At 42.5% G+C, this 27,991-nt stretch overlaps 1 protein-coding gene across 16 annotated transcripts; it reads left to right on the top strand.

Annotated features, from left to right (window-relative positions):
- Positions 1-27,964, top strand: SRSF4 (serine and arginine rich splicing factor 4). 16 transcript variants are annotated; one of them, XM_084958753.1, is made up of 9 exons: positions 1-251; positions 11,068-11,205; positions 11,863-12,038; positions 17,526-17,668; positions 17,985-18,133; positions 18,548-18,660; positions 21,500-21,714; positions 26,155-26,244; positions 26,492-27,964. In XM_084958753.1, the coding sequence occupies exons 5-9, from the start codon at positions 18,043-18,045 to the stop codon at positions 27,291-27,293; spliced, it is 1,311 nt and encodes a 436-aa protein (XP_084814879.1). In that variant the 5' UTR covers positions 1-251; positions 11,068-11,205; positions 11,863-12,038; positions 17,526-17,668; positions 17,985-18,042; the 3' UTR covers positions 27,294-27,964.
- The last annotated feature ends 27 nt before the right edge of the window (positions 27,965-27,991 follow it).

The raw sequence follows: 27,991 nt of genomic DNA, 5'->3' as shown, positions 1-27,991 counted from the left end.
GAGCTGCGTGCTCGCGTACGTCGCCGGGTTCGGCTGCGTCCGTCCCGCCGCCCGCCCGTTGCCGCCGCCGTCGCCGCGCTCTCGCTTCGCCGGCCGCCGCCTAAGGGGCTGGGGCCGGGCCAAGCCGCCGCCGCAGTTGCCGGGATGCCGCGGGTGTACATCGGCCGCCTGAGCTATCAGGCCCGGGAGCGCGATGTGGAGCGCTTCTTTAAGGGCTACGGGAAGATCCTAGAGGTGGATCTGAAGAACGGGTGAGGAGGGCGGAGGAGGGGCTGGCTGGGTGGGGATGGGACCCTGGCGGTGGCGGGGAGGCCTCGGTGACGGGAGAGGGACGCCTACCCCGCGCAGAGCGCCTACCGGCCTGCTCCCGCTCCGCCATAGTCGCGGCGCCTCGGGGGCGCGGGTAGGCCCCGGTTCCCACTGCGCCTGCGCGGGTGGGGGTGGTGGAGGGATAATGGGAGCGATGGTGAGGCTCTGAGTGGGACGGGGAAAAGGAAAACCCGAGTGGGATTGGGACTCCGGGCGGGAGGGCACAGCTCCAGGACAGCTGGGGAGGCCTGGCTTTTTCCTTCCCAGGGCCTGGTCGATCTCCGGTAGAGACAGACCTTTCCCGCTCTAAGGGCTGCTGGAAATAAACAGATTTCCTGCTCCCTTTTCATTTCTTACCCAGTTTAATGGATCAGATGATCACAGCGCATTTCTCCCAGGGACGGGAGCTCTGAAGGGACACCCTTTTTAGACTTGCCCTGTGCTACACTTTTTTGAGCGGGAGACTCTGGTTTGAGTAGTCTAGTGACAGTTTCGAAAGTATCGGCGTGTGTGGTGCCGAAAGCCTTCACCGTTCCCTCTACAAGGATAAATTAGAGTCTTAGCATGCTATCTTTAAGACTGCGTACGAAGTTTCCATGCTGTGGTTTCCGTTCTCTAACTTGGCAAAAAAATTGCTTTGTCTTTGTAGAATTTGTTAGAGAATAATGGCCCCGGTAACTAGTTAACTAGTTGATGTAAACGGAGACTTACAGCTTGAAACTGCTAACTTGCTACCTATCCGGGTGTGTTCTGTTGCTTGTATTCCTAATTGACTTTGGTAGAGCAGGGCCCACAGGGGCTACAAGTTTCTGGGAAAACAGATTAGGAGTCAGGCCTGGAGAAGATAATCAACAAGGGGAAACTGTGAGAACCAGAAAATGTTAGCGGGTATACAAAGGCATGGATATACAAAAATAAAAGGAGTAAGGGGGACATTTTAGTGTACTAAACCTTGGGTGTTAAGAGGAACTCTGGCTTTTTTTTTTTTTTTTTTTTAAGACCTGCTTTGCAACAAGTTTGTTATGGGTACAGTTTACTCCCAATGTAATGCTAGCAACTAACATTTGAGAAGTTAAGAAAAATACCTGAGTTGCACATTTGAAAAAAACTGGAAGCTACAGTATACTCAAACTGTTGCCTAGGTTTAAAAAGTTATTTCAAATTAATTGTTAGGCAGAATCACCTTCTTGCTAAGGAAAGTGTCATCAAGTGTTTATTATGAATACTGATTTCTTTTAGAGTAGAAGTCTTCGGAAATTACTTGTTTTGTACGGAAATTACTTGTTTCAGTTCTTATACTAGATAAAGTGGGCCGGAGGTTGTTATTGTGATATGTATCATATATCTGAATGATCGAGAATGGAGTTTAAACTTACAGATTTTCTTTAGAGCCCAATTAAGTTGTCGGGATAATTAAATTTGGTAAGGAAAGCTTAGGTTTTGAAATCAGGCAGGCCTGGGTCAAATCTTAGCTTCACCACTTACTATCTGTGGGCCAGTTATTTCTCTGATTCTGAGTTTCCTCATCCACAAGGAAAAGGAAGATTAGAGGTAATAATTGTAAAGCATTTGGCTCATTGCTGTAAATGGTAGCTATAATCAAAGGGATTTGACCATGATCATAAGGAGACACATCTTAGCTTGTTGAGTGTTTAATAGTGTGAAGCATATTTGGTGAAGTCTGTTTTCTAAGGTTCCTCAGGTAATGATTGAAGTCTGTTTTCTAAGGTTACTTAGGAAATGATTGTTGATGTTAATGGGAAAAGTAATTAATGGATCATCTGTGTTGCTAACGAATGTGCCTGCTATTGTGCTAAATGAATTGGGGAGGAGGCAGAAAAACAGTTCTGCTCTTGTGTAAATTAAGTGCTTATAACACACACTTTAAATTAAGAAATTCTTGCCCTCAGTGTAAACTCAGTAAGTGGAACTTAGAATAGTTTGTTTGAAAAGATTTGTTTGAAATGGGCTTTGAAGTACAGTTTGACTGGGGCTTGAAGCGAAGTGTCTGGGAATAGTGTATGTCATAACTGGTGATGGTCGAATAAGGAACAATTTTGAGAAACAATAAAACAGTCCAGCTTGGATTGAGTCTCATGAATGACCTAGAAGCTGAACAACATAAATCAGAAGTAACTTTTAAGATTTTACACTAAACATTCAAAATTATGGATAGGAGTTCAGATGCTCTGGAGGGAGTAATTGAGCAACCTGAGAAATGGTGATGTAAGAGGAAGGACCAATCCTTCCAGGACCCTGAATACGTGGGTCTCTTGGGGAAGTGATTCATTTTTACAGTTCTGCTGCTAAACCATGATATGCATGAAATCTGTGATTGAAAGTCAAGAGAATAAGGAATGGGAAGGCATTTTAGGGATTTGAAGGCAGGTGTGACAGTCACCAAAACAGGTGCACCTCCTAGCAGCATTCAGACATTATTGAAGAGGAAGATGACTTTTGAACAAGGGACCAATGGTATAGATGTATTTCAAGCAAGAGTGGACTGTATGAGATGACAGAAGTGCAGAGGAGGCTGAAAGGATGGCATAATTTAGCATGTATAAGCTTATAGTCCTGGAAACTTATGAAGGATGGCCCCTTGAGCATTTTTAACATATCTGGTTCGCAATTATTAGCAATTGAAACTCAGAAGCAGATTTTGGATGGTTGGGGCTTTGAAGAATTGCTGAAGAGTTCAGATTTGTAGAGGTGAGATGTATCAATAGACAGATATGTTGAGCTGAAGGCTTGTGGGTGAGGTTCAGAATTAAATAGGCATGAATCAGTGGTATAATAGAAAGTTGACCCAATGAGGGAGCAAATGCACTCTCCAAAGGAGATTAGTATCCAGAAGAACATTCTATGGGCCTTTTTTTGGGATTAGGAAAAGGGAGGTGTATACAGGAGTTCATTACCTGCTTTTATTGTACCGGAAAACCGTAATCTAGTTTATCTTTTAGAGAATTCCTAGAAAGATGGTTCAGTTTGGGACTACAAACATGATGTAAATCTCCCAAGACCAAATATAGACAAGTCCAGATCCCCTTCAGATCTCGATCTCATACATTCCTATCTACCACACTAACTCACTCCAGCAAGAGCTGGCATGGGGCCGCAGGGGTCAAGGAAGCAAAGACTTAATAGCCCTCCAACTCTATAATAACTTTTGCTGTCTTTGTTTTTTTGTGAACTCCATGAGCTTTCCTTTTTATTAAGTAAATCACTTTTTTCCTCTGACGTGTGCATGGTTTTTTAATGCAATGCTTTCTCTTGCCACCAGAGAATTGTGGCAACAGAATATTGTGGTTTTGGTCATAGATCTTCATATTTTAATTTTTCCATGTTTTAGTTAATGAGTGAAACGTATCATGTCCTAAGTTTATTTTGTTTGGCTAGTAGCTAGACAGATAAACCCCCAAACCACTGAGAGGTTTTTTTGGTTTTTGGTTTTAGTTGGTTAATTGTAAGAGTTTAAACTCTCCAGGGAAACTTGGCTATAACTTTCCAAAACCTGTGTTTCATATTACAGTGGAATTGTGAACAGTGAGAATTTTCAAGGATGTTCTCATCTATGTAATGGATTTGATATCTAAGTATTACCTGATGTTTTTTGTTTTCACCCTTTGCTTAAAATCCCTTCCAGTAGAAGATATCTTACTTAATTTTTTAAACAAGCTAAGATTTTCAGTGAGTGATGTGTTGTTCTGTTTGTCCTTGAGCACCGTAGGGCATTGTTAGGCCTCAGATACTGGAATGAATCACTGCCAACCCCAGAACCTACACAAGATTTTCTCTTTTGACTGAATCCTTGATGAGAACATTTTTTTTTTTCCTTGTCTTTCAAAGGAAAATATAAGTAGTCTTCCAGGTTATTGGTTTCTGGTTAATTGAATTGTTGGATTATTATTAAAGGACCATTCTTTTTTTTTTTTTTTTTTTTTTAAGGACCATTCTTAATTTCTGTAACATTTTAAAAATAGCACATATTTATTTCTGATTATAAAAATTTTACGGGAGTTCCCGTCGTGGCACAGCAGAAATGAATCCAACTAGGAACCATGAGGTTGCAGGTTTGATTCCTGGCCTCACTCAGCGGGTTAAGGATCTGGGGTAGCTGTGAGCTGTGATGTAGGTCGCAGACTTGGCTCGGATATGGCATTGCTGTGGCTGTGGCATAGGCCAGCAGCTGTAGCTCCAATTAGACCCCTAGCCTGGGAACCTCCATATGCCGCAGGTGCAGGCCTTAAAAAAAAAAAAAAAAAAAAAGTACATATTTATTGTGTATTTTTTGCGAACTTGAATTCATAGTTCACATTATATTTTGTAACCTATTTCCACCTAACAACCTAATCCTCTTCTTTGTCATTAAGTGTTCTACAGTCTAATTCTTAAGGGCTACATAGTATTCCCACATGTACATACTATGTAATGTACGTAAGTAAAACCATATTTCAAGACATTTCCATTGTATGGTTTCCCACTGTTTTACAGATATAGCACTATGGCGAATACCCTTTATGTAAATCTTAGGGCAAATTCCAGAAAATGGACTTTTGGAATCAAAGTGTATACAGTCATCCCTCAGGATGTGCGTGGGATTGTTTCCAGGACCCACTGTGGGTACCCAATCTACAGATGCTCAAGTCCCATAGTCATCCCTCCACACCCATTGATTGAACTAGCATAGCATGTAGTGATTCACAATTGCAGAACCTGTGAATACGGAGAGCCAACTACACATTTTTAACTTTTGCTACCTTTTGGTTTCCATGGCTCTCTAAACAAATAGTATTTATTTATATTTTCTCCTGCTGTATGTATTTAAGAGTTCCTTTTTTTCTGAATTTTAAGCTACCTTTTATCATAATTTTTAAATATTGTGACATTTTTATTTAGAATGTCTGAAATATATATATGAAGAAGTTAACTTGCAGCCTTTTAGGCCTTATCCATTTAGTATACCGAGCATAACAGATTCAAGAACTTTTTTTAAAAAAATAACTTTTTGACAGATTAGAAACAAATACAGGTTCATTGTAGTTTTTTTTTTTTCCTCTTTAAGGCCACACCTGCAGCATATGGACATTCTCAGGCTAGGGGTAAAATCAGAGGTGTAGCTGCCAGCCTACAGCACAGCCACGCCAGATCTGACCACATCTGCAACCTACACCCAGCAGTACGGGTTCCTTAACCCAGTGAGTGAGGCCAGGGATTGAACCTGCCTCTTCATGGAGACTAATCAGGTTCTTAACCCACTGAGCCACAATGGGAAATCCCATCATAGATAATTTAGACAGTACCAAAATCATAAAGTAGAAAAGAAGTAGCATTAAGAATCCTTTTAACATAAGGGAGTTTCCGTCGTGGCTCAGTGGTTAATGAATCCAACTAGGAACCATGAGGTTTCAGGTTCGATCCCTGGCCTTGCTCAGTGGGTTAAGGATCCGGTGTTGCCGTGAGCTGTGGTGTAGGTTGCAGACATGGCTTGGATCCCACTTTGCTGTGGTTCTGACGTAGGCTGGCAGCTACAGCTCCCATTAGACCCCTAGCCTGGGAACCTCCATAGGCTGCAGGAGCGGCCCTGGAAAAGACAAAAAGACAAAAAAAAAAAAAAAAAAGAATCCTTTTAACAGGGTCTTCAGTGCAATTTTATGTCCCACTTTTTCTACTTAGTTTTTCTCACATTTTTTCTGTTACATTAAAATCTTTCTCATAAACATCATTTAATGGCTACATAAATCCATTTTATGGCTGTGTCATGATTTACCCAACCATTCTTCCTAGGTGTCTCTAAATTCTTACTGTTCTGGAAGTTCTTGTTGTGGCTCAGTGGTAATGAACCCAACTACTATCCATGAGGATGTGGGTTCAATCCCTGGTCTCGCTCGGTGGGTCAGGGATCCAGCATTGCTATGAACTGTGGTGTAGGTCACAGATGTGGCTCGGATCCCTCATTGCTGTGGCTGTGGTGTAGGTTGGCAACTGCAGCTCTGATTCAACCCCTAGCCTGGGAACTTGCATGTTCCGCAAATGTGGCCCTAAAAAATAAAGTTAAATAAATTCTTACTGTTGTGTATAATCTCATGATGGATATCATGTGCATAAAGCTTCTGTTTCATTTTTTTAATCATTCCTTAAGGACAGATTCTGTGAAGTAAAACTCCTCTGTCACAGCGGGAATGAACAAAGCAAAGCTCTCAGTGCTCTACCTGTCAAGCAAAGCAGTGCCTGTTACATTTGTACCAGCAGTGTGTGAGCGTGCCCATCATGGCAGCCTCACCAGCCTTGAGCAGCCATATTGTTTAAAATCTTTGCTAATTTAGCAGGTGAAAATGGTTTCAGGTGTTTTAACCAAGAACTTTTTCTTAAATAAGAAACTGTGAGCATGGAGTCCCCGTCATGGCTCGGTGGTTAACGAATCCAACTAGGAACCATGGGGTTGTGGGTTCAATCCCTGGCCTTGCTCAGTGGGTTAAGGATCCAGCATTGCCATGAGCTGTGGTGTAGGTCGAAGATGAGGTTCGGATCCTGTGTGGCATAGTACAGGCATAGGCAGGCAGCTGTAGCTCCGATTCGACCCCTAGCCTGGGAACCTCCATATGCCGCAGGTGTGGGCCTAAAAGGCAAAAAAAAAAAAAAAAAAAAAAAAAAGAATAAACATCACCTGTTATTATTTGGCCAAGTCATTTTAAATCTCTGTTCCTCAGTTGAGTAGCTTGCTCCTCCCTTCTTCATTAAGGTATCAAATGAATGAAGTATTTTTCCCTTCTTAAAAGGTAGGCACAGGATGTGGACTAGATAAAATGTGGTTTGGGTTCCCAGTATTTGGGGATACTTCGGAGTAACCTCAACAGAAAATTGTATTTTGATCTCCTCAGAAGGAAAGTGCTTCAGGCATCCAAGAGAGTACTGTTGGGGGTGGTATTTATAAATTTGTAAGCAAACACTGAAATTTAAAAACAAACAGATATTGTCTCTAGTTTGTAGTGACTGGGAAACTGAGGCACAGGGGATTGAATGGCTGGATCAGCTTTGGAAGTTGAAGATCCTTCTTGTTCACATAGCAGATGTGGTGTAGGCAGTGTAGTTAAAGCCACTCTCATACTGTTTCCTTCCAGATGAGAAGATAGTTCAGGTTCCACGGCCTGTTCATTCCCTAGTCTCTCTGCAGAGGCTTCCAGCAAGCTGACAAATTACTGCTAAAAGTGAAACAGGTGGATGTTGGCCCTAGACAGACCACTAGTGATTCTCCTCCTCAGGCTACGCTTTGAAGAGCTGAAAGGTGGTGTTGGCTTCGTGATGGCTGACCAGGGTAGGGTTTGTGCCAGTAAGTGCTGTGAACAGTCTCTGTCCTGTTGTCATTGCTAGGGCTGTCTTGTCTTGGAGTATCCTGAAGGTGAGGGATGGATCGTGCTCTGGATTTGCACACCAGTATTTTGAGGAAACACCCTACGTGACTTTCCTGTGTGTTGAGATGAAAGTCTAGAGGTCCTGGAACTGCACACAATACCTGAAGAAGCACTTACAGGGCACTTGTTATCCCGCTGTGAGGGCCTCCAACCACATCTTGTGCCTGTATGGGGCCCTTCACAAACAGAGACTTCCGAGACCTAGAGAGAAGGGGAAGCTGGAGAAGGGAGGTTTGAATTCAGCCATCAGAAGTGAAAGAGGAGAGCAGGAGGCTTGGGTTGGGGGTCATGAACCACAGACCAGAAGCACTGACTTTGAGAAAAGTTATTTCATGTGGATGAAATGAAGCTATTGATCAATTAATGTTTAAGGAATTCGAAACATCCATTAAAATATTAAGTGAATGACAGATTTCAAGGAAAAGGTATTCCCAAGAAATAACATGGGGAGTGGAATCTTTAACCGAAGAGAGAAAGAAACTTATTGCAGGCCAGGGACCTTGGAGGCAGGGAGGACATGGAAACATCCAAGATGTTCCCAAAAGACATAACCTCTAAGAGGCTTTAACACCTGTCACCCAATTTGTACTGTCATTTTAGAGGTAAGTACAAATTGGTTTTGTGTGTAGCTTTGGTGTGGAATGAGGTTGTGTTGGCTGCCGAGTGTACACACCTTTATTTTTTTAATTACAAATAACATTCTGATTTTCCAAGTTTTATTCTAAATTAGTAATATGACTTTCATCTGTTGAGTTTTTAATTGCTTTTAATTTGTGATTAAGTCTTGAACTTTAGTGTGTCATCAGGGAATAGTTGACCTTTTTCTTGTGAAACCTTTTTAATTCCATTTACCCTTAGTGTTGATAAGTGTCAGAAAATTGAAATGGATGCAGGTGTGATTGTGTTCACCCCCCTTTAAGGCAAACACCCATGTTGACTTTACAAAGTCACAATAATGCATTTCATTATGACAAAAGGGTTATTAAACAGTTGTGATAGATGATCGGCAAACTCTTTCCAAGTATGTTACTTTCTCAGGGTAGTCCCATTTTATAGGGTAGAAATATGGTAGCAACATAGTAAAAAGTGAAGTGGCTTAGTTCATTTTTGAAATAGTTTTGGATAGTTGAAACAAAATGGCAGGTAGGCGCACTGAACAATTACAAAGTAAGACTAGATTTGAATTTGGTTACAAATTCCTCTCCCCCTGTTTACTGGGGGAATTTTGTATTATCACTGCAATTTTTAGAATTATTTCTGTTTTCTTTTCCTCCAATATGTGACTGTTCCTTCAGAGATGGGCTGGTATTTTGGTAATGATTTATTATCTTTATTTTCCTAGATTAGTGTTAAAATTTTGATAATCGATGTATAGGTTTGGTTCCACAAGTTAGTAGCTTAGAAGATGTTCACAACTTCCTAGTCTTTGTACACATCAGATGCAGAAATGGCATTTCTTGCCATTTAATATTCCTCATAAGATAATATTCATGTAGGTGTTTATCTTCCACAGCACATCGTTTGCTGTAACTGATTTTTTGTGTTAAAGCTTGTGTTTCTCAACTGTTTGCTCTAGGGACCACTTCTTTCCACTGGTGTGGAGACAAGTAGAACACGGTGATCAAGTGTTGATCTTGGGTTAGGATCTAGGTTTGAAGAGTCCCAGGCGTTGGGTAGCCTTGGCAAGTTACTCACTGCTCTAAGTCTTTGTTTCTTCATCTGTGAGATTATCAGTAAACCTCAGAGTTGTGAATGTTATTATAAAGGAACTTGAAAGAGTCCTGCTGGGCTAGAGTAGTTTGTTAACAGTAGTTTGGAATTAAATCAGATTATAGATGTCTGTCATCTGCAAAGTACTTTTTTGGTTGCTGTTGTAATCTTTGTGTCGTTGGAAGTGTATAAACCTTACAGTATTCTTTGATTTCTGGTCCCATTTTTTTCCCCCACGTCATTCATGCTTATATTTTTTGGTCCCAGTCACCATTCCTTATAGAACTAATTGAGTGCATTCTTAAATACATAAATACTCTCAATATCCATTCACACCTACTACCTCTAGGCCCAACTTTCCATCATCTCTATGCTGGTCTAATTTTTGCTGAGCCTTAAAACCAAAAACAGGTTCCAGGGGGTGATATGGGGCCTCCAGAATGGGGATTGCACAGAATAATCTTATTTTTCCTCTATTCTTCTAGTCTGTTATGTTCTGAACCCACACATGTTTTCGGAAGGACCAGATGGCTGACACTGGCTAATGGGAACCAAAAGACAAGAGTGAAAGTAACCTGATTGTCACATATCCCAAGCTTAGAGGTGTTTCACCTGCCCCGAGATCAATTTCTTTTTTCCTCTGGAGAATTTACCCCACTGTTATCAAAAAAATGTTAATACAGCCTGGCTTATTTGAGGTTAGATTATCAAGTCAAGCAGCAGCGTTGTTGAATGAAAGATTTATGCTCAGGACTATGGGAGAGAAAAAACACCTGTTTTTACAAAGGCACTGTGACCTTGTGGTTTAGAGCTTGGGTCTTAGAGTCAAATGGACCTGGATTCTAATCCAGCTACACCACTCAGGAGCTCCTTGACTACAAGCAAGTTGCCTAGCCTCTCCCAGCTTCATTTTTCTTATTGTAAGATGGGAGTAGGAGTACATTCTTCAATAGATATGAGGAATGAATGAAATGTTATAGGTAAATTTACTTACTGTGTGCCAGGTACTGTGGTAAATATTAGCATCTGTTAATATTAAAGAGCTCATAATCAAATGAGAAGATAAGCATAAAGTAAAAAGAACAAGGCTTGAAAGGTCACCAAAACATTTCCATTTAAAACATCAGGTGGAATAGAAGTGCTAATACTAGAAACAGTGCTAAAATGCTTGGAGTCAGGCAAGTTTCTGATACTTCATGAAAGAACTCTCAAGTCTGTGGAAGACCGTTGCTATGATTCGCCTTGTGTAATCAAGGCGTTCCAGGTTTAGAGAATGGTATCAAGAAAGATCTTCAGGAGTCAATATAGGCCTCTGAGCAAAAGAACAATATATATAGCCACTGACTTTTCCTTGCTACATGTAAAGAGACAAGTTCACTGAGTAAAAATAGCCATATTCTAGGATGAAGTAAGGTGCTCAAACAGGAAGAGGCAGCCCTGAGGGCCCAGCAGAAGGAACATGCCATAGAACTAGGCAGCACACTGAGTGGGCAAGCAGAGAGCAGCAGGCACAGGTCACCGGGTTGTTAGGAATGAATCAGATGGTCAGAACCCAGAAGAGAGGAATCATGAGGTAGGTTTTCTTCTTTGAAGGTGGGGAAAGATCAAGTGCAGACTGAGCTGTGGCCAACGTTTGCAGACCAGGAATCCACACTAGCTCTAATCAGAGAGCTCTTGGTGTGCGGGAACTGCCAGTTTGCCGACGTGAAAAGAGCCCCAGACTGGGTACTGGTGAGCCCTGAAGTCGCACCCCAGCTCTGCCACTCAGTGAGCACGGGTAAGTCATCCACCTTCCACGGGTGGCCTTGATGGCCCTCCCTCCTCTGAGGCTAAAGAGAGGGAGGCCGGAATGTCCAGAGTAGCCTCCTTCTTCAGGATAAAAGGATCTCAGGAACCTACTTCATGCGGTAGGAGCTCCCAGTCGTGGGTTATAAACAACCCTCTTAGTGGGATAGTCAGATTGCAGCCACAATCAGTGACCCAGAGTAGTGGATGTGGCATTGGTTAATTCTACTTGGAGGGCCTGACCACTGCATCCCTGGAATGTTGGAGACCTTTGGAATTGGGGGCAGTTACCCTGTTGTCATTCACAAGCTTTCTCTGAGTTGGCCTCACCTGAGCACTAAAGGGCTGGCTGCAGAAATGTCTTTCTGCAGTTTTCCAAGCAATTTACACAGACAGCAAGAATTTCTCTTTTTTATTACTGTCCTATCAATGTCCCCTTTTTTCACCTTATAACACAAGCTGGCTGAAGCATAGGACCAACACTGAGTGCTTTCAAAGAGCTGTTTGATTCCTGTTCACTGAATGCCGTTTCTTTCAGGGTAGATTTAAGGGCTCTGCCCTTAAAGTACAGTGCTGTTGACCCTAGTTTCAGGGTTCAAGCCACCCCGTGGGTTAACTTCAACAGATGAAAATTTTTCCTTGGCTACAGCAACATCCCTAATCCTGACCAGCCATGGAGAGGTTCGGTTCTTGCAAGGAAAATGAGTGAATGTGGGAATGGCTCACCACATTGGGAAACAAAACTCACATCCTGCTGATGGTTGGCTGAGGACTGTCATGTCCACATACAAAGAGAAAAGCATGTGGCACAGTTTTAGGACAAAGGTGAGCGGAGATCTACTATGGAAAGGGGCAAATTTTTCTTATAGAGAGAACATCCGAGGCGTGCCCCTTGGTAAGCAGTGTTGGCGGGCGACAGCAGGCACACGCATGGAGGCTTGCTTTCCCTCGCTCCTTGTCCCCCCTCCCCATCCGTCAGCTGGTAGTGCACACCCCTTATTCACTCCTGTTCAGTGAAGATGTTTGGAAGACAGAGATGGCCCTAAGCCATCTGAGGGGAGAGATGGACTCCCCATCCTCTTCGGTAGGACATACAGGGTGGTATTTGGGACCACTGGAATGAGATGCTAGGATCAGGGGAGGACTATTCAGCAACAGCACAAACTCAGATGATCGTTTTTCTTGGGTGAAAAAGTATGATTAACATTTCTAAAATTGACATCTTGGAGAGCTTTGTTTTAAAAACATGTCATTCCAGTTGTAGCATTTTAGAGTTAACCACTGATAGCCTGAGCAGTACATCAGCATCAGTAAGGAAGACCGGAGCATTGGCTGTGGTATAAGAATGGACAGAAATTTAGAACAGCCCACATAATTCATCAGAGCTTTTTGTTTGTGGTGTCCAGATACCTGTCTATACTTGGTAAGAATCATGGTGCCCACTTTTCTTGGAAAATGGCAGGAATTCCCCTTCCATCATTTTTCGACTAAATTTGTCAGGATTAAATGTGATCCAGAGGAAAAGAGTTGGGAAAAGGCAATAGCATAGAAACATTGAAGAAAGGATTTTTTTTTTCTTTTTAATTGAAAAGATTTACATTTGGAGTTCCCGTCATGGCGCAGTGGTTAACGAATCCAACTAGGAACCATGAGGTTGCGGGTTCGGTCCCTGCCCTTGCTCAGTGGGTTAACGATCCGGCGTTGCCGTGAGCTGTGGTGTAGGTTGCAGACGCGGCTCGGATCCCGCGTTGCTGTGGCTCTGGCGTAGGCCGGTGGCTACAGCTCCGATTCAACCCCTAGCCTGGGAACCTCCATATGCCACGGAGCAGCCCAAGAAATAGCAACAACAACAAAAAAAAAAAAAAAAAAAAGATTTACATTTAATAGTCCCTGCTTTTTATTCTTTCACATAGGCCTAAAGAGAAAGGTGCAAAGCCATGGCGTCTGGGAGCCAGACCAGATGAGGCACAATGGTGGGGTTTTGGTTGTCTTTTTGTTTGTTTTTCAAATCAGTCCCTGCCTGAGAGGGATTTTTTTGTCATAGATTTCTCCTCTTTAAGTCCTTTATTTCTTCATTCTCATACTAGAATTACTGAAAGATGGTCATTTTTAACAGAAGAGGAAAGGTGTCAGCTAAAACGGAAAAATTTGTCTTCTGGATTGTGTTTGTGAGGCTTATTTACAGGTCACACCAGAGATGACCTGCCTACATAAATACATGCATGTTGGCACATAGAGTGTGTATACATGCATGTGTGTGTTTTATTTTTTTCTTTTTTCTTTTTTCTTTCTGGGGCTGCACCCTAACCTATGGAAGTTCCCAGGCTCTGGGTCACATCGAAGCTGCAGCTGCTGACCTGCACCACAGCCACAGCAACACCAGATCCAAGCTGAGTCTGCAGCCTGTAGCACAGCTCATGGCAATGCCAGATCCTTAACCCGCTGAGTGAGGCCAGGGATTGAACCCACATCCACATCGGGTCAGGTTCATTACCACTGAGCCACAATGGGAACTCCTCATGTGCATGTTTTATATCCCTCCTTTGACAAAGGATTCAAAAGAGTACTTTTGGGGAGAGGAGATTAGTTTCATGGGTTTGGGGGGGGTACCCACAGCATATGAAAGTTCCCAGGCTAGGGGTCTAATCTGAGCTACAGCTGTTGGTCTATACCACAGCCACAGCAACACCATATCTGAGCCGTGTCTGCAACCTACACCACAGCTCACAGCGACACAGGATCCCCAACCCACTGAGCAAGGCCAGGGATCAAACCCACAACCATGGTTCCTAGTCGGATTCGTTTCCGCTACACCACAACAGGAACCCCCAGTTTCATGGTTTTTGCTACAAAGCACAAAGGGACATTAAGATCAATTTAAAAAGATTGGTGTTACCAGGGAGAGCTTTACTTTCTTGAAGGCATTAAATTTAATTCAGAGACAGTTAAACTATTGAAATAAAACTGAAGTAAGTACTCAGAAATTAGTTTTCAAAGATATTTAAATGATAAAAATTAAACTTATCCCTCTTCATTTGTCACTGTCATATACCTCTGGTGTCTCCATATTGGTTTTAAATTATTCCATCATTGAGCCAGAAGGGGACTAATTTTAACAGCTGTCATACTTTTGATGTTAGGAAAAATTTCAGAGATAGATAGTCTAGCTCCCCCATTTCATGGATAATCTAGGACCCAGAGAAATAAAATGATTTAAATAATGCTCTTTAGGGAATTCCCTGGTGGTACAGCGGGATAAAGATCTGACATTGTCACTGCCGTGGCATGGGTTTTATCCCCTGGCCCGGGACCTTCCGCGTGCCACCAGTGCGGCAAATAAATACATATGTACATACGTACAAGAAATATATATGCATACTTTTCAGAATTACTTTACCAGGAATAGAACCCAGGCCAGTTCCTACTGCTCCAGTCTTAATAGTTAGAGTTCTTTAGTCTCATGCCCCAGACTTGGCGTGTCAGCTTTGCTATTTTATGCACATTACTGAATGCTGTGGGCTTCAGTTTCCTCATCTGTGAAACAGTTGAACAGTGACATGAAAGAAGCAACCAGCCACTGATCGGGTCTTTACCTTGCTCTGAGAACAGGAATCCTATCTGGGATGGTTTGTGGTATAGGAGGTTATTCAGTTTAATCTTCCAGGCCCCCTCAGCATGTCAGTGGCAGAGAGAAGTGACTGTCGGGCTCCCGATTTAATCTTTGAGTTGGACTTTGACATTAGAATGCTCCAAATAGAGTTTGTGGCTTTTCACAAAGTAGTAGCCAAGATTTTTCTGTAAAATAAGTTTGATCTCAAGTCAGCTGTTTAATAAGTGACTAGAATATCCCCAAAATGTGGCTACTAGGCAGCCCACTTGTTGGGACCTTTTAGAAGTGAAGTCAATATTAGGGAAGGACTGTAGGGTCATTTTCTTCTAATAGCACAGATTAGTCCCTGGAACTCAGAAAAGAACATTACTGACAAGGCATGCCTTGCTTCAGCCCTGACTGAGAATAGAGATTGGTCTCTGTGAGGATTGACTGACTGATTTATTTATTTATTTAAGATCACTGTGCCTCCATGTAACAGACTGTTGGTCAGAGTGAGCTCTGTAAGCCTGAAACAGACAGAGCACACACAGGGTGATCCTCGAGTCTGGGAGAAGCACCACCACGAAGTTCCGACAAGCGTTGCTTGTTAACAGAAGCCTGGCTGTTTCAGATGACTTGCAGGGCTTAGGGTCTTGCATTCTCTGACTCCTGAGTAGTTGTAAACCCTAATTATTTTGAAGAAAACAGGGTGTTCTGTGATTTCTTTGTTTAATCCTCAGGAGTCACTGTGATTTCTTTGTTTAATCCTCAGGAGTTAGCATTGTTCTAACTTCACATCAGATGAGTTAAGGGCATTGAATGTTGCTGAACCAGTGTGAACTCTTAGAGTGGCATGGAGGCCATTTCATCATGCCCTTGTCGAATGTTTTCTCATCCCTCTATACTCGGCATGTGGGCAGGTGGGCAAAGCAGACCTGTGATGGGTCTTGATAACTAAAGGAAGGTACTTTTAGGGGCAGGAGGAACTTTATAATCTATTTAGAAATAATAGATAAAAGATTTGATCTTTTTTATGAGCACTTTAATTTTGTCTCAGAAAATGCTAGCGTGACTTTCCTGATGACCCACTCTGTAGAAAAGGCAGCTGTAGTATATTTTCTCTATTATAGATTTTTCGTGATGATAAAGCACTTTTTAACTAGTAAGTTACTGATTTGGAGAGGCATTACTTTGTCAAATATAGCAGTCATGGTCAAAACCATTCTTATTAAGCTGCTTAGCAATTCTAGCTTATGGAAGTATGAAACCATGTTTTAAAGACTTCATAACCCATAAGCTGAGCCAGGTGTCTCCTGAATTGTGTTACACAGAACATTTCCCCTTAATCACTAGATGTTTCTGTGTTACTCTGTTTTAATGCAGTTGAGATTCAGTGCTTCTTAAAGTTTGAATGCCACTTACAGATATTTCAGCATAAAGAACCCTCCAAAATTTTTAGCTGTATACATTGTCACCTTGAGAGACTTGTTTGAAAGGAACTCTTCAGTAAAGGAGGTATTCCTTAATTCTGAGTTCTCTCACTTGCTTAACATGTTGTTGAGTACAGCATTACATGCTAAAGAAACTGGAATAATTTTGGTCAGGCTGGATGAATTTCTAGCCATTCTTATAACCTGTTTCCAGTTCTGGTATGTTTAAACGCAGGGGAACGCTACTCAGTGTCTTACGTAGCTCTGTTTAAAGATGTTGCTTGTAACTTGTGATCCAGCATGATCAAGATGGTTTTGGTTTTTAAGTATAGGCAGTGCTAACAAAGCTAGACTTTTCATAGCCACATTAGACCAAACTAAAAGTTGGTTGATGACATGATTAATAGGGCATTTGTTTAAACTTGCTTAAAAATATCTTAACCTACTTTGCATTTTAGTTGTGTAAGTTGTACACTTCAGCAGGCATTAATTGGATTGTGGTGTGGGGTTGTTTTCTTTCAGATAGATGTTAAACCACCAAACCTTTTTGCTGGGAAATTCCCAGCAATACTACTTAAAAGAAGTTTGCACAGTTGTATATAGATTTTACAGAATTCCAGCCTACCTAAAATGTCATGAAAATGAATTTGTAATGTCTTGGGGAAGAGAGTAGCTCCACATTTTTTTCACTTGATTGTTTCTAGAATAGTTAATTCACTTGTGACTTATTTGTTTAGGTAGAGGAACAGGTGCTTAAAACTTTTTCTTTCACTGATTAGTTAAGGTCCTTTGATTTTCTTTTTACCTGGTTTGTTATTCCAAACATGATTTAACAGTTAAGAAGACACAGTGCCTAAATGTAGGTCTAATTATTCTCTAAGATACCACTTTGGGAATAAAGCTAAAAAAAGATGAATTTTTATGTGATTTGAAAGAGCAAATATTCAGTCTTGTAGAATTACATATTTTAACACCTTATACCAAGCATCCCTGTGGAGGTCTTTGCAGTTGCCACCAGTTACATGGGGAACTGAAGAAGTGGTCTCCGTATACTCAGCCAGCCTCCCACTAGAGAAACAGGAATCTACCTTGAGAAGTCTCCCTGCCCTTTTGCAGTGCCTGTGGGCACCAGGCAGAGTGGTTTCAGCTGAAGGGAAGAGAAAGCTCATCTGTAGTTTTGCAGAACCCGCCTAACCTTTGCTAAGCATGAACCTCATTGCTTTCTCTTTAATGTTAGCGAAGCTGCGTGTCAGAATGGTGCCAACCAGGACTTTGTTTGCTCTCTTCTAGATATGGGTTTGTGGAGTTTGATGATCTGCGAGATGCAGATGATGCTGTTTATGAACTGAATGGCAAAGACCTTTGTGGTGAGCGAGTAATTGTTGAGCATGCCCGCGGCCCACGACGAGATGGCAGTTACGGTTCTGGACGCAGTAAGCATTTAAAGGGCATGTGTATCGGTGACATGCCTCTGTTATTAAATGTGAATTTTTAATTAATTAATTAATGTTACACTGAAATGTATTGCTATTTAAGCCATTTGTTTTATAAATTATGTATCTTTTTAAATGTAAAATTGCGAATAAACATCTTTAATAATGTTTAATTTTAATTAAATTAATGACAAATTTCTTGTTTTAATACTTTATAAATATGTTTAATGATGTGTGTTTGTGTTGTTGTTTTCTTTCTCTGTAATGCAATTGTTTAACATAGATTTAACAAAGACCTCAATGTTTTAATTAAAAGAATCCTTTGAGGCTAAGATGACTGCCTGTTCCATTTGCTGACCTTGGGTTACCTTTCCATGCGTGGCTCTTTGAACCATTGTGGCCCTTGGCCGACCAAAAACAGGAAGCCATGTGACGACCGCAACCTTTCCCCATTAGACCTGGGTGGTGAGGATCCCAAGGGTTAGACACAGATGAGATTAAACTGAAATAGGTGCCTGAAAATCTTTCTTTCGTATAAAATATTCACAAAAACTTTAATCACTGTGAGTAACACCAGTAACTGATTTAGTAATTTGGTTACTTACTTCTAAATTGTTAATAGTTTTTAATTTATGCATGTTGATTTTAAATGTAAATTTTAATGAATATATATACTTACAACTTTGTAAATTAAATTAAATATTCGTGTTTAGCTGATTGCTTTTTTTAAATCTAGATTAGAATTGAGGGGTGGGTATAGAGTTAAAACATATATGCTATTTGGGGTGGGGGTGATGGTATATTTAAGGGGAATATGTGCTGTATCATTTTTTTCCTTTTCCTCCACTAAAGTAATCTCATCTATTTGAACCTTCCAAGGTGGATATGGTTATAGAAGAAGTGGCCGAGATAAATATGGCCCTCCTACCCGCACAGAATACAGACTTATTGTGGAGAATTTGTCAAGTCGATGCAGCTGGCAAGACCTAAAGGTTTGGGCCCTCTTCACCTTCCGGGGTACAGTTCAGTAGGAGTTAAGGTTGGGAAAGGGGTCATTTTACGCAGGCCCAAGTACACCCCAAAAGCTTTCCCAAAGCATTTAGAAATCTTCCAATTAAAGCTTCTGTAGAAACAAAAAAACGTTAGAATCTCACTACTGCTCTACATTATGGGCCCAGCACACTGTGGACAATTTTATGAAATTTTCTTCTTTAGAGAATGTTACAGAGAAATAGCAATGTAGTTTCTCCCTAATAATAGAAAACATTGCAACTGGCAGGGTTTTCTGCAGTATTAGTTTGTGTCCACTTCCAGTGTAGGTCCTCATTGGTGAAAATGACCATCTGATCCATGTTCTTTTCTAAGGTTTATTTGATTTTCATTCAGTATTTGTTCTGAAATAGTTTTGATGGCAAAAATTAAGATCCATTGCTGTACTGGCCATCCATTGTACTGACCACAGCTTGTTTTTTTTTTTTTAGAACAATGTTGGTTTTTAATCTCAAAAGGGAAGAAAAAACCTTATTGAGCAGTGTCTTAACCTCTGGATGGTCTGAGGAAGACAAATGTAAAGAATATTTAGAGTTTCCCGTCTCACTTCTCTCTCTCTTTTTTTTTTTTTTTTTTTTTTTTTTTGGCCACGCCTGCAGCATGTGCAAGTTCCTGGGCCAGGGATCAAACCCTTGCCACAGTGGTAACCCGAGCTGCTGCAGTGACAACACTGGATCCTTAACCCCCTCACCACAAGGGAACTCCTCTTCAGGCCCTTTTATCAGAGTTTGTATGTGTCTCAACTTGCCCAGGACAGTCCCAGGCATGGCATAACTTAATAACATCTTCATTTACTCTCAGGTATATCCCAGTTTGGATGATAAATTATATGGACTCCTTGCCTTTTGCTCAGAACCCTCAATCCCGCAAATAGTTCAGTTGCAGTAGAGAAATTCTGCATGAAGGTGTTCATTGCTAGATTATTGATAATAACAAAAGACTATGTGAAACGTAGAAGTCCCAACAAATTGGGAAATCCTCAGAAAAAGTACTGGACACACTAGTTATAAAAAATGTAGGAGTTCCCGTCGTGGCGCAGTGGTTAATGAATCCGACTAGGAACCTTGAGGTTGCGGGTTTGGTCCCTGCCCTTGCTCAGTGGGTTAACGATCCGGCGTTGCCATGAGCTGTGGTGTAGGTTGCAGACGCGGCTCGGATCCCGCGTTGCTGTGGCTCTGGCGTAGGCCGGTGGCTACAGCTCCGATTCAACCCCTAGCCTGGGAACCTCCATATGCCACGGAGCAGCCCAAGAAATAGCAACAGCAACAACAACAAAAGACAAAAAAAAAAAAAAAAAAAAAAAAGGTAATATATATTATGACATGTAAACATTTTATAATGCAATGAACAAAGGAATAATACCAAATGGCATACATGCAGCATTTGTAACTTTTTTTTTTTTTGTCCTTTTTAGGGCTGCATCTGTGGCATATGGAAGTTCCCAGGCTAGAGATCAAATCAGAGCTGCAGCTTTCGGCCTCCACCACAGCCACAGCAATGTGGGATCATGAGACATGTCTGCAACCTACACCACAGCTCAGGGCAACATCAGATCCTTAACCCACTGAGTGAGGCCAGAGATTGAACCCGAGTCTTCATGAATACTAGCCAGGTTTATCACTGAGCTACAATGGGAACTCCTGTAACCTTTTTTGACCATACCTGTGGCATGCAAAAGTTCCATCCGGCGTTGCCGTGAGCTGTGGTGTAGGTTGCAGACACGGCTTGGATCCCGGGTTGCTGTGGCTCTGGCGTAGGCCGGCGGCTACAGCTCCAATTAGACCCCTAGCCTGGGAACCTCCGTATGCCGGGGGAGCAGCCCAAGAAATAGCAAAAAATAAAATAAAATAAATAAAATAAAAAATAAATAAAATAAGTTAATTCCCTGTTTAAAAAAAAAAAAAAAAAGCAAAAGTTCCCAGGCCAGGGATTGAACATGTGCCAGGGCAGTGACAATGCTGGATCGTTAACCTGCTGAGCCACTAGGAAACTCCAAGTGTTCATAACTTTGAAAAACTTTCGAAGAAAAAAAAACAATAATGAAAATGAATTGCTCTTGAATAGTCATGTATTCATTCCACAAATATTTATTGAGTATATATTATATATAAAGAAACATGAGGAAATTGGACCTAAGTCCCTAAGTTTAAATTTATCCAAATTTCATTTTCTTCTTAAACACTAATCATATCTCATCATCTTTATGGATCACTTCAGTATTTCTCTAGCATGTTAATTGTATTCCTTGTTGGATTATATTAAATCCTCAAGGAGAATGAGGAAAGAGGCTTGGAGTAGTGAAAGCACACGCGGTCATTTTACTTGGAAGCCAGAGTGCAACAGTGTTGTTCTGTTGTCTTTTTGTCTTTCATAATCCATTTACGAATTGTTTACATTTTACCTTAGATATTTATCAACACCTATGCATATTTTCAATAAGGATTGATAATGAAATGTAAAAGGTCTGACTTAAACATTAGTTACTTGAACTTCTGAAAACAAAGAACTTAGCACTATAAAATTTAGCAAGTTACAGTTAACTAAAAAAATGTATGTTCAAACAAAACTATTTTAAGGAACAGTTAAGCATTTATTATCTCTACCATGTACCTGAGGCTTTAAAGAACCTCAGTAAAAGGTGTGTAGCTGGAAATATTTAGGAGAAGACTTCATTCTGAGGAACGCTTCCTAAAGGAGAAGGAAAACTCTCCTTCTGATGACTGTGTTAGACATTTTCACAAAACGTGTCTTAACCTATTTGGGAATTTTGTTTTTCTTTAGGATTATATGCGTCAGGCAGGAGAAGTGACCTATGCAGACGCTCATAAGGGACGCAAAAACGAGGGGGTGATTGAATTTGTGTCCTACTCTGATATGAAAAGAGCTTTGGAAAAACTGGATGGCACTGAAGTCAATGGCAGAAAAATCAGATTAGTTGAAGACAAACCAGGTTCTCGACGACGCCGGTCCTACTCCAGGAGCCGGAGTCACTCAAGGTACTGTTGCTGCAAATTCATTAACGAGCACATAGATGATCCATTTTTGTTCTCCTCTTGAGGTCTCAGTACTGTGGTTCTGTGTGGACTCGGTGACTCAGAACTTCGACCTGAACTTTTATTCGTAAAACTCGTAAACTCTTGTATGAGTACAAGTGGCAGTAAAGTGCCCTCTCTGCCGAAGGCATCACTGACCTTTCACGTTTCTTCTCACATCCCCCAGCCCATTCCATTACTGGGGGCACACAGCACCACTGCCCCTTGTTACTCTCCTAGATGCCCCAGCCTCTAAGGAGTGCAGAGTTGTGTCTTACTTGGCAGCTACTCTGCATATGGGGCAGGACAGATATGGTCCATGCCCTCATAAAAACTCAGTCTGGTGGAAAAGACTGGCATTGAGCAAATAATTGCCATTGTAAGAGAGTGTCAGAAGAAAAGTGTGTAGCACAGCTCATCTGGAGAGCTGACAAAGGCTTCCTTAAGGACGTGTCATAGAAGCTGAACCCCAAAGGATGAGTTGGAGGTGATAGGCAGAGAGAGGGGCTAGGGCCTTTCTAGCAGAGAGAATACCATATTTGGAAGGCCCTGGGATAGGGAAGGGAAGCAGAGGAGTGGCTTGGGGCAGAGAAGGGCCACATCCTCCTGAGCCACAGGCTGTGTTAAAGGTTTAGGAGCAATGGGAGGTCATTAGTCTAAGTTTTGCTGTTTTGTGTTTTACTTTTTTTTTTTTTTTTTTTTTCTCTTTTTTCCCTAGGGCTGTACCCAAGGCATATGGAAGTTCCCAGGCTCGGGGTTGAATCAGAGCTGCAGCTGCCAGTCTACACCACAGCAGTGAGTGCCAGATCCAAGCCGTGTCTGTGACTACACCACAGCTCACAGCAACACTGGATCCTTAACCCACTGACTGAGGCCAGGGATCGAGAACACATGTCCTCAGGGATACTAGTTAGGTTCATTGCCACTGAACCACGACGGGAACTCCTGTTTTTTAACTTTTTATCATGGAGAATACCTTAATGAACCTTGAATCTCCTCATACTTATCACCCATCCAGCTTCAGTACATTTTATTTCGCAGGGTTGTTTCATCACTACCCCCTGCTGCATTGTTTGAAGGCAAGTCTAGCTATCTTAGCATTCTGCCTATAAATACTTCACTGGGTATCTCTACCTTTTAAATAAAATCATGAAGCCATATCACAACAACACATCTGTATTCAGCTTTTCCCAGTTGCCTCAAATATGTATGTCTTTTGTAGTTGATTTGTTCATGTTAGAATCCCAGCCAGATCATTGCAGTCCCATCGCATGTCTCTTAATTCTCCTTTTTACATTGTTTTATCCTCCTTCACCCTCTTTATTTTCCATGCATTCAGTTGTTGAAGAAACGGTTCTCTGTTTTAAAGATTTTTCCATTGTCGAGATTTCGCAGATTGCATCTTTCTGGTGATGTGTATTGTAACGCCTCCCTTTATCCTATCCCCATGTTTCTTACAAACTCATAGTTAGATCTTTAGGGCATTTAGAGTAAAAACAATATTTTAGCAGTTGCTTTGCACTTCCTATTGCAGCACTTACGTGATATCTGGATATCCCACTCTGACAGTGGTAGCCGTCCATTATAGAATTCTGCATCCACATTCCACCTAGCAGTGCTAGTGTCTGCTGGTAACCGGTACCTTCAGTAGTGGTTGTAAAATGCTTTTCTAATTTTCTCATTCCTTGTGCGTTTAAGGGTTATAGTTCTCTAAAGGATGATTCCCCTCTTCTACCCTCTTGTTATCCTAAAATAGGTTATTGGAAATGCAGAATAAAAGTTGATACCTTCATTTACCAATTTTCAAAATATTGAATGTGCTTTATCAACCCCCAAAGGTGGTGATGATGTTTATTGTTGTTTTTTGTTTGTTTTTAGGGCTGCACCTGCAGCATATGGAGATTCCCAGGCTAGGGGTCGAATTGGAGCTGCAGCTGCCGGCCTACGCCACAGCCACACAGGATCTAAGTCACGTCTGTGACCTACACCACAGCTCACAGCAACGCTGGATCCTTAACCCACTGAGCAAGGCCAGGGATCGAACCCGCAACCTCATGGTTCCTAATCGGATTCGTTAACCACTAAGCCATGACGGGAACTCCAAGGTTGATTGTTTAATTATCATTTTGAGTAAATTCTTAGGTGTTTATATATTTAACATTAAATCCATTGCAGTCAATTTTGTATGCTCAAATTGTTCTATCTTTGGTCACTGGGAGTCCTTCAGGTTGGCTTCTGTATCTTTTGGTTTTGTTTGATTTTTGTGTAAATATGCTTTAGTAAATATTTCCCCAAATTTTTTATTGCAGTCATTTTCAAACAAAATATTGAAAGAATGTTCAGGAACACCTATATGCCCTCCTTACAGCTTCAAAATTGTTTACATTTTCGCCTTCCTCTAGTATATTTATAGATATACCCTATACATTTACTTTGCTGTAGCAATTGAAGGGAAGTTGTAGAAATTGAAACTTCACCCCTTTAAATGAGGATAACCACACTTCTGTTTTCTAACCTAAAACATTAAAGTCATCTAATGCCTAGACTCTCTGTTCACATTTCCCCAGTTATTCATGATAGCCTTAATAGCTGTCTTTTTTTCCTGGCCAGGATCCATCCGGTCATGTATTGCAGGGGCTTGTTGGGTCTCTTCAGTTGGAATTTGTTTCCTCTTTGTTTTTGTTGAACTTGTACTTTATCCCCTAAGTGTTGGAAGTTGGGTCTAGAGAAGTGTGATTGAGATACTGATTACACATTTTGTGCAAGAGGCTTTTCATAGAGTCCAGGGATCTTTGAAGGTCTCTCTCTTTCTGTTGCAATGAGATGTTCCATCTTTGCATTTCCTGCCCTACTCCCTGGAATTGGTCATTTTCCCCAAGGAGCCCTGGTTGCTTTTGGTGGGAAATGATAAGACTCCACAGTCTTGGTTTAGTAAAGCTTGATTTTTTTTTAAGCAGGAATGTCAGTTGATGCTTGAACAACATGGGGGTTAGGGGCTCTAGCCCTTCATACCCATAGTTCCATGCCCATAGATTCGGTCAACCACATAGCGTGGAGCACTCTAGTAGTATGTGTTTATTGGAAAGACCCCATGTATAAGTGGACCCATGCATGCACTCCAGACCCTTATTTTTCAGGAGTCAACTATATTTTTAAAACAGCTCTGTGGTCTCAGTGAGTTGAGTTAATAAGTGAAGGGCAAAAGTGTATGCAGGGGAGTTCCCACGGTGGCGCAGTGGGTTAATGATCAGCCTGTCTCTGTGGAGGCGCCAGTTCAGTCCCTGGCCCAGGATCTTTCCTGAGCTACAGGGGCAGCCAAAAACAAAAACAAGTGTCTGAGGGAAGGCTAGTTAGGAGGCTTCTGTGGTACCAGGAAGAGTGGTGGTGCTTGCTCAGAGGAGGGGCGTCTGGGGAAGATTAAGAGGAGAATCACCAGGAGTTCCTGTTGTGGTGCAGTGGGTTAAGAATTTGCAGCCACTTGGGTCACTGGGGAGGCGTGGGTTCAATCCTCGCCTGGCGCAGTGGGTTAAGGATCCGGCGTTGCTGCAGCTGTGGTGTATAGGTCGAAGCTACAACTCAGATTCAGTCCCTGGCTGGGGAATATCCGTATGTTAAGTGCAACCAAAAAAAGGAGACGGGAGTTCCCGTCGTGGCACAGTGGTTAACGAATCCGACTAGGAACCTTGAGGTTGCGGGTTTGGTCCCTGCCCTTGCTCAGTGGGTTAACGATCCGGCGTTGTCGTGAGCTGTGGTGTAGGTTGCAGACGCGGCTCGGATCCAGCGTTGCTGTGGCTCTGGCGTAGGCCGGTGGCTGCAGCTCCGATTCAACCCCTAGTCTGGGAACCTCCATATGCCGTGGGAGCAGCCCAAGAAATAGCAAAAAAAAAAAAAGGTGAACCACCAGTGCAGAAGAGAGTAGGGGAGAGAGATGAGTCGAGGATGGCCGTGGTTCCTGGGATGAGGAACTGGTAAATAACATTGGCATCAGTGGGAATAAGGAAGGAACCCGGCAAAAAGAGCAGCTCTGGGGAGGAAGTGGATTCAGGATCAGATTAGAAGCACTAAGGTTCAGGTAAGTCATCCAGATGAAGTGTTTGCAGGTGACTGGATCCCTGGGCCCAGAGCATGGAAGGGAGTTCTCTTTCAATTTCATGCCTGGACCAAGCCAGTGCCATGCATATTTTTTGGTTGAAAAGATAACTGACTCTTTCTAACCAGTGTTTTGTCAGCAAGTATTATTTTTTAAAAATTTTCTCACAGTTCCCTTGCGGCACAGCACGTTAAGGATCTGGCATTGTCACTGCTATGGCTTGGCTCACAGTGGTGGCATGGGTTTGATCCCTGACCCTGGAACTTCTGCATACCCAGGGTACAACCAAAAAAAAAAATTTTCTCTCTCTCTAGGTCTCGCTCTCGAAGCAGACATTCTCGGAAGAGCAGAAGCCGAAGTGGCAGCAGCAAAAGCAGTCATTCTAAGAGTAGATCCCGATCCAGGTATGTCTTCTTGGCATTCACACAGGGCAGCCTGCACCGTTTCCCACTTTGATGTTGATTGTGTTCCCAAGCTTCTCTCACCCCAGTTTTCCCAGGTCTGGGCTAGAATCGTGGTGGTTCAGAAAGCAGTCCTTGGCCGGCACCAGCCAAGGCCTCACCTCGTGGGGCATAGCTCCACGCATCCCTTCAGTCTCTCCACCTCACAAGTAGCCTGAAGGGTGACCTGACCATCCCCATGTCTCCTCAGGTCAGGTTCCCGTTCCCGGAGCAAGAGCCGCAGCCGCAGCCAGAGCCGCAGCCGCAGCAAGAAGGAGAAGAGCCGCAGCCGCAGCCACAGCCGCAGTGCAGACAAGCGCCGCAGCAAGAGCAAAGACCAGGCCGAGGAGAAGGTGCAGAACAGCGACAACACCGGCAAGTCCAAAAGCCGCAGCCCTAGCAGGCACAAAAGCAAAAGCAAAAGTAGAAGCCGGAGTCAGGAGAGGGGCGTGGAGGAAAAGCGGGGCAGCGGGAGCAGGAGCAGGAGCAAGGAGAAGAGCCGGAGTCAAGAGAAGAGCCTGCGCAGGAGCCGGAGCCGCAGCCGAGGAGGCAGCCGGAGCCGCAGCCGCAGCAAAAGCAAGGACAAGAGGAAAGGGAGAAAGAGAAGCAGGGAGGAGAGCCGCAGCCGGAGCCGCAGCCGCAGCAAGAGCGAGAGAAGCAGAAAACGGGGCAGCAAACGAGACAGCAAGTCGAGCAGCAGCAAGAAAAAGAAGAAGGAAGACACTGACCGCTCCCAGTCCAGATCACGGTCCCGCTCAGGCTCCAAGGAGCGGGAACGCACCAAGTCCGAGTCCGGCCAGAGGGAAGGCCGAGGGGAGAATGAGGATGCCGGCACTGTTCAGAAGACCCGGTCAAGGTCAAGGTCCAATTCCAAATCAAAACCAAACCTCCCGTCGGAATCACGCTCCAGATCAAAGTCCGCATCAAAAACCCGATCTCGGTCCAAGTCCAGATCCAGGTCTGCGTCCAGATCGCCCTCCCGGTCTAGATCTAGGTCCCACTCAAGGTCCTAACTGGCTACGACCACAGCTGGAACTACCCGAGAAGTCTTTTGTACATGTTTGGTAGCCGTAGCACAAGTGATTGAAGTAGAACATACGTCACTACTGTACATTTTTAACTCCCCTAATGGTGTGTCTACAATTGTTAAATCTAAGTGCTTCCTCTCCGTAAAGCCTCCTGGCGCCAGGCCTTCCTGCTCGACTGAAAACAATCTTCTCTTTGAAAACCCCCTTTACTCATGGCCCACAGTAGAATATCCAAAATGCCTTGGCTCTCAGGCCTGGCCTTTGCTACAAGGAGCTCAGTACCTGGATGGCTTTAAGGCTGGAATGATGACATAGGTAGGTATGGTGAGTTCAACTCTTTTGCCCTTGAATTGATGCCCTTTGATGTATGCCATTTAGTGAAAGTGCTAAGTCTTAAGTTTCCTACCACTTTGGTTTCATATTTTTGGACTTAACAAAGTTGTGAATAGCACAGTCGAGGAAAATTGATACCTGCAGTAACCCATAGGAAATAAACTGTAGAGTTCCATATTCTGGTATTGTGATTATATTGTTTTATATTAAAAAAAAAAGAAAAAGAAAAGAATTTTTTTTAATTTTATTTTTCCCTGTCTTGCAAAGTATAGTGACCCCTGTTTCCATTAAATTTGAATAAAGACTATTTTTGCTTGACAAAATTTCATGGTGCTTAAATTGAAGTTGTA

Source organism: Sus scrofa, chromosome 6 (assembly GCF_054392235.1).
Source record: "Sus scrofa isolate SSC_HxYL_T2T_F1_AM1 chromosome 6, Sscrofa_HxYL_maternal_Yorkshire_Landrace_v2.0, whole genome shotgun sequence".
Classification (NCBI taxonomy): domain Eukaryota; kingdom Metazoa; phylum Chordata; class Mammalia; order Artiodactyla; family Suidae; genus Sus; species Sus scrofa.
This window is presented reverse-complemented; position numbering and strand designations above follow the sequence as displayed.